This window comes from Pinus tabuliformis, chromosome 6, assembly GCF_031772625.1.
Source record: "Pinus tabuliformis cultivar Carrire ecotype Pingquan chromosome 6, CPIR1, whole genome shotgun sequence".
NCBI classification, from domain to species: Eukaryota; Viridiplantae; Streptophyta; class Pinopsida; order Pinales; family Pinaceae; genus Pinus; species Pinus tabuliformis.
The window spans coordinates 1613556768-1613562685 of record NC_142292.1 but is presented as its reverse complement, the minus strand read 5'-3'; the positions used below and the strand labels follow the sequence as shown (position 1 = coordinate 1613562685).

At 35.7% G+C, this 5918-nt stretch overlaps 2 protein-coding genes across 2 annotated transcripts; both read left to right on the top strand.

The window, feature by feature from the left end:
- The first annotated feature begins 827 nt into the window (after positions 1–827).
- LOC149265062 (putative cysteine-rich receptor-like protein kinase 20) lies at positions 828–3878 on the top strand. Its single transcript, XM_089401674.1, has 8 exons — positions 828–1097; positions 1613–1760; positions 1994–2133; positions 2341–2461; positions 2580–2814; positions 2989–3076; positions 3169–3363; positions 3558–3878. Exons 1-8 carry the CDS (start codon positions 828–830, stop codon positions 3876–3878), a joined length of 1518 nt encoding a protein of 505 aa, XP_089257800.1.
- A 165-nt stretch (positions 3879–4043) lies between these two features.
- On the top strand, positions 4044–5217 carry LOC149265061 (cysteine-rich receptor-like protein kinase 44). Its single transcript, XM_089401671.1, has 3 exons — positions 4044–4139; positions 4231–4456; positions 5021–5217. Exons 1-3 carry the CDS (start codon positions 4044–4046, stop codon positions 5215–5217), a joined length of 519 nt encoding a protein of 172 aa, XP_089257797.1.
- Positions 5218–5918: the final 701 nt, after the last annotated feature.

Sequence of the window (5918 nt, the reverse complement as noted above, 5' to 3'; positions counted from 1 at the left end):
CATTGGCTTCACATTCGATCATTATGTTGTTCTTAACCATGATACCCTAAATTCATATATTAATTCAATGGATTTCATTAGGGATATTCTCTGAAACAATGCCCTATCCTTGAAGCAAAGTAATAGAAGAGTACTACCATTTCTGTGGAAAATGTATATGTTCTGAATCTTATTTCTTGATAAGTTAATGTCAGATATATGATCTATTCGCTATTTATTTCTGTGAATGCTGTCACAGTTTGCTTCTGATATTTTTTCCAGTTGATAGACAACTTTCAAGACTTTTGCTGACTGCAAAACACAATTTCATGAACAACACACAACCAAACAAAGCAAAGCAAACTGTGTGAATGGCAAATAATGCCAAAGGGAAAAGAATAATCTTTGAAATCAGTGAGAATCTATGCCCATGCAACCTACAAGATTTGTACGTGCTTAATATTGGCATAAATTCTACACCAATTGGGCTTCACATAGACCATTCTTCTCAACGCATATTTAGGTAACTCTTACATTTCCGAAATCTTCATTGATGACTCTTCCCTGGCCAGTATTCATTAATATCTAACTTGAAAACCTAGAAAAAACAGTGAATTTTGACCCATCAACTGCAACAAAAAACTACTGGTTCGAACTTCTTGTTCAATATGTATATGTTGTTAAACTTGGCTAATTCTAGCAAACAGGCAGCTATTCTATTTCATTTCATCGGTTTACTATTCATCACCAATTTTCCTTCTGTTACATCACAGATTAGCTCACACGCCTGCAGTAATGCCTCTACTTATGCCAATGGAAGTACTTTTTCGAGCGATTTGAATAGGTTAATGGGTGATCTAATGAAGAATGCACCTCAAACAAGGTTCAACACTTCTTTCTATGGCAAAAGTCCTAACAGAATATATGGCCTCCTCCAGTGTCAAGGTAACATATCTAGCCAAGACTGTTCAATCTGTTCACAAGAAGCAAACAATAGTGTTATACAACTTTGTGGAAAAGACGTCGGCGCTCGAGTATGGTTAGAAAGCTGCTTCCTGCAATACGAGAACTTTAGCCTTTTTTCAAAGCTAGACACCAATGGGACTTATCTGGTTATGGTAATTGAAATTAGTACAAGTAATCTATACAATTTCAAGACCACTACTTCAAATATGCTTTTCAACGTGTCTAATGAGGCCTGCAATTCTGCAAATAAGGGATTCACTCAAGGCTCAGCTACATGTTCTGCCAATGGTACCATTTACATTTTAGTTCAATGTTGGAGAGATTTATCCAGAAAGGACTACAGATCTTGCTTTCAACTACCAACGAATAACCTCCACCGATGTCGTTCTCTGAATGGAGGAGCCTAGGCACTATCGGGAAGCTGCAGGGTTCGATATGAAATATACCCTTCTTTTAACACTAGTACTGCTGGGAATAGTGCTAGTCCACTTTCATTCTCTAACTCCTCCCAGCCAAACCCTTCTGCCCATATGACTCAGGTGACTCAGACGAATGGAGCTTCACACACCACGTCAAGTAATCCCTCATGGCCACATCTAATTTTATGATTTCCTTGCTTTTGGGGATTATATAAATTGATTGTAACTTCAATGTCTGCAAATAACAGTACAATGCATTACATGATTTGCTCTACAGAAAATTCTCTGGGGGTTGTGGCAGGCGTCTTAGTAGCGTTAATGGTCTGTTTGTTTGCCCTGAGGAACAGACTGAAATCTTTCTTTTCACGAACCCAGTAACATGTCAGCAGAATGAAGGTAGAATCAGCGGAATTTATCTCAGATTTTAAGAATAATTGACCTTATTCTTGTTTATCTTATTCTGAACTTATCTTGATGGCAGATTTTAAGAATAATTTTCAAAATATTCTAAATCTACCATCTAGAAATAAAATTGATTCTATAACCAGGCATCTCTTTGACACAACCCATTCATATTTATGTTATCTAATGAAATTATATTCTTATTTGCCTCTTCTTTTTCTATGTAGAAAAACATGTTATTGATCCAGAATCGACACTAATCGAACATGAGCAAATTATTTTCACCTTAGAAGCACTCACAGAAGCAACGGATAATTTTCATGAAAACATGAAGCTTGGAAAGGGAGGCTTTGGCCCTGTATACAAGGTATTTACCTACCCACTATTGTTTGAAAGTTTAACGCTATCACTTTACATCAACTTCCAGATAGAGGAACAGGAACAGGGATTTTTCCATGGTTTGTTGATGGACTGATTCTTCCCGGGAATAATGAGAGACGAAAAAGAAATAGCAGTGAAGAAGTTGTCTGTAAGGTCTGGACAGGGCAAACGAGAGTTTATGAATTAAGTGAAGCTTGTTACCCATGTTCAACACCGAAATCTGGTAAAGCTACTCAGATGTTGTGCCGAGGGTCCCGAAAGGTTGCTTGTTTATGAGTATTTGCGAAACAAGAGTCTTGACACCTTCCTGTTTGGTATGTCATTTTGAATTTTGTTTCCTGTATGAGGGAAAGATGATCAATTTTTCATAAATTAATGAGATTGATTATGTAAAAGGTTTTGAAAATCACTATTCTTTGAATACAAATACAGATCCAGAGAAGAAGAGACATCTTGATTGGCAAAAACGCTATAACATCATAATGGGAATAGCTCGTGGTCTTCTTTATCTTCATGAGGATTCACAGTTGCGAATAATTCATAGAGACATTAAAGAAAACAACATTTTGCTTGATGAAAGGCTGAATCCTAAAATAGCAGACTTTGGGCTAGCAAGACTCTTTCCTGAAGACGAGACTCACATCCAAACAAGAGTTGCAAGGACATAGTAAGAATATTTCACTCTACCCTTCTCTTCTCTATGCAACTTATTTGAAATTAATCAATTTGTTAAACAGCTTAACATTTATGCAATCATGTGCCACAATCACCCCCAACTTATTTGAAGAGTTTCTGATTGGAGTATGTAGCGGTTACTATCCCTGAAAGCTGATGTGTATAGCTTTGGAGTGTTAATCCTTGAGATTGTGACGGGAATTAAAAACAGTGATATAAATTTTTCCCCAGAAATGCAAAGCCTATCAGAATGGGTAAGACTTCAATTCATGATTTTTTTTTTGTATGAATAACAGTGGATTGCGATAAATCAGAATAATGATGATTTACCTTGGATGGGATGCAGGCATGGAGATTACAGAAGCAAGGGTGTCTTCTGAATATGATTGATTCCACAGTAATGGAAACATGGCAGCAGGAGGAAGTCGTAAGATGCATTGAGGTTGCTCTTCTATGCACGCAAGCTGATTCAGGCCTCCGTCCAACCATGTCTAATGTTATATTAATGATCTCAAGTAGCAGTGAAGAAGTTGTCTGTAAGGTCTGGACAGGGCAAATGAGAGTTTATGAATGAAGTGAAGCTTGTTACCCATGTTCAACACTAAAATCTGGTAAAGCTGCTCGGATGTTGTGCCGAGGGTCCCGAAAGGTTGCTTGTTTATGAGTATTTGCGAAACAAGAGTCTTGACACCTTCCTGTTTGGTATGTCATTTTGAATTTTGTTTCCTGTAAGAGGGAAAGATGATCAATTTTCCATACATTAATGAGATTGATTATGTAAAAGGTTTTGAAAATTACTATTCTTTGAATACAAATACAGATCCAAAGAAGAAGAGACATCTTGATTGGCAAAAACGCTATAACATCATAATGGGAATAGCTCGTGGTCTTCTTTATCTTCATGAGGATTCACAGTTGCGAATAATTCATAGAGACATTAAAGCAAACAACATTTTGCTTGATGAAAGGCTGAATCATAAAATAGCAGACTTTGGGCTAGCAAGACTCTTTCCTGAAGATGAGACTCACATCCAAACAAGAGTTGCAGGGACATAGTGAGAATATTTCACTCTACCCTTCTCTTCTCTATGCAATTTATTTGAAATTAATCAATTTGTTAAACAGCTTAACATTTATGCAATCATGTGCCACAATCACCCCCAACTTATTTGAAGAGTTCCTGATTGGAGTATGTAGCGGTTACTATCCCTGAAAGCTGATATGTATAACTTTGGAGTGTTAATCCTTGAGATTGTGACGGGAATTAAAAACAGTGATATAAATTTTTCCCCAGAAATGCAAAGCCTATCAGAATGGGTAAGACTTCAATTCATGATTTTTTTTGGTATGAATAACAATGGATTGCGATAAATCAGAATAATGATGATTTACCTTGGATGGGATGCAGGCATGGAGATTACAGAAGCAAGGGTGTCTTCTGAATATGATTGATTCCACAGTAATGGAAACATGGCAGCAGGAGGAAGTCGTAAGATGCATTGAGGTTGCTCTTCTATGCACGCAAGCTGATTCAGGCCTCCGTCCAACCATGTCTAATGTTATATTAATGATCTCAAGCTCTCCTGTAACATTACTAAATCCAACACAGCCAGCATTTCTTAAAAATAGTGAGAGTAACGTCATTACTGAATTAGAAGCTAGATAGGTCCCTTAAGGGTTGATTGTAAATAAAAATATGTAAGGTACACGGGCGGGTTAGGAGATTGAAATTATTTTGTTAGAGGTTGGTTAATTAATAATTCATGGCGTCCACGGACAAGGGGAATCCTCCTCTCTTCAGAAGAATGCCCAGTGTTTTGTATGTATTCTCATTGGGTGAAGCCTTTAGTTTTAACATTTGATGAAAAACTTCAGCAGCCTCTCTCAATCTTCCATCTGCAATGAACAGGCTAATGACACTATTAAAAGAAAGAACGTTAGTAAGAAATCCCGATTCTAACATTTCCTTTGCAATTTCAGTGGCTTCATTAAGCCTTCCATTCTTTTTGTATAAGGACAACATCATGGAAAAAGAAAATTCATTTGCCTGCTACTTTTCCTTCAAGACTTTGAATAATTCTTGTGCTTCAGTCACCATATCAGTGCGAGCATAAAGGTCAAGCATACAGCCTGATAAAAAGGCATCTGGCTCAACACCCAATTTCTGTATGCGTTTGTACGTTTCATGTGTGAAGCAGACAGTACAAATAGTGATATAACAGCACAAGGCTGTGATGGCTACGCGGCCCTCAGGCAGGAAGAAAGACACATTTCGTCACTGCGAAGACACGTTTCGGTTCAGTCATGGCAAAGAGTCTCATCGCCAGGAGGCCTGGCCTTTCATGGCCCATTGCTAGATCCTCCCTCTCTGTCTTCTAGTTGGTGGAAAAAATAATATTTTTCTATGAAAAAAACAGATTAAATCAACGGCAGAAAACACCCCAATCGTCTAACACACAGAATCAATGGCTCAGGATCGCACACGTCACATTTTAGGGATGTCTTTCTCAGAGAGAACGCCGTACGGCGTAATTATCGCGTACATTGTTGAGAGCAGTGGAGAGACACCTCTAAATGCTTTTTCAATTTATTTTAATAATCAATTTCCTCCATTCTTTTAGTAAATTGTTACACTATAAATAATTATTTTTAATATATATTTTTAATTTTAATTTAAAATTAATATAATTAAATCTATTTGATTAGAAAAGATAGTAATAAGGTGTTTTGTTAAAGCAATCTGTAATGTAAAAATTAATAATTCAAAATTAAATAGAAAACAATTACTAATTACTAATTACAACTTTTAGAATCACAAATTGCTAATTACATCATCTCAAAACTCATATAATTTATATATATAATTTTATTTTAATATTTTTTATATAAATAATAATAATAATAAATTTTATATAATTAATAAATAAAATTTCATTTTTTTTTCAATTAAATAAATTTAAATTTAAATAACGATTATATTATGAAATATAAATATCATAAAATTCAAGTTTCAAATCTCTCATAAATCTTGAAAAATAAAAATATAAACCAATTCAATCGACCATAATCATAGTATGGAATATTGATGATGATGAT

Coding starts and splice junctions, on each gene's coding strand:
- LOC149265062 (XM_089401674.1), top strand. CDS start 828: ATGGGTGATCTAATGAAGAATGCACCTCAAACAAGGTTCAACACTTCT. Junction 1,098..1,612: donor ATGGGACTTATCTGGTTATG/GTAATTGAAATT, acceptor TGCAAATAACAG/TACAATGCATTACATGATTT. Junction 3,077..3,168: donor TGCAAAGCCTATCAGAATGG/GTAAGACTTCAA, acceptor GATGGGATGCAG/GCATGGAGATTACAGAAGCA.
- LOC149265061 (XM_089401671.1), top strand. CDS start 4,044: ATGTATAACTTTGGAGTGTTAATCCTTGAGATTGTGACGGGAATTAAA. Junction 4,140..4,230: donor TGCAAAGCCTATCAGAATGG/GTAAGACTTCAA, acceptor GATGGGATGCAG/GCATGGAGATTACAGAAGCA. Junction 4,457..5,020: donor ATTTCTTAAAAATAGTGAGA/GTAACGTCATTA, acceptor TGTGTGAAGCAG/ACAGTACAAATAGTGATATA.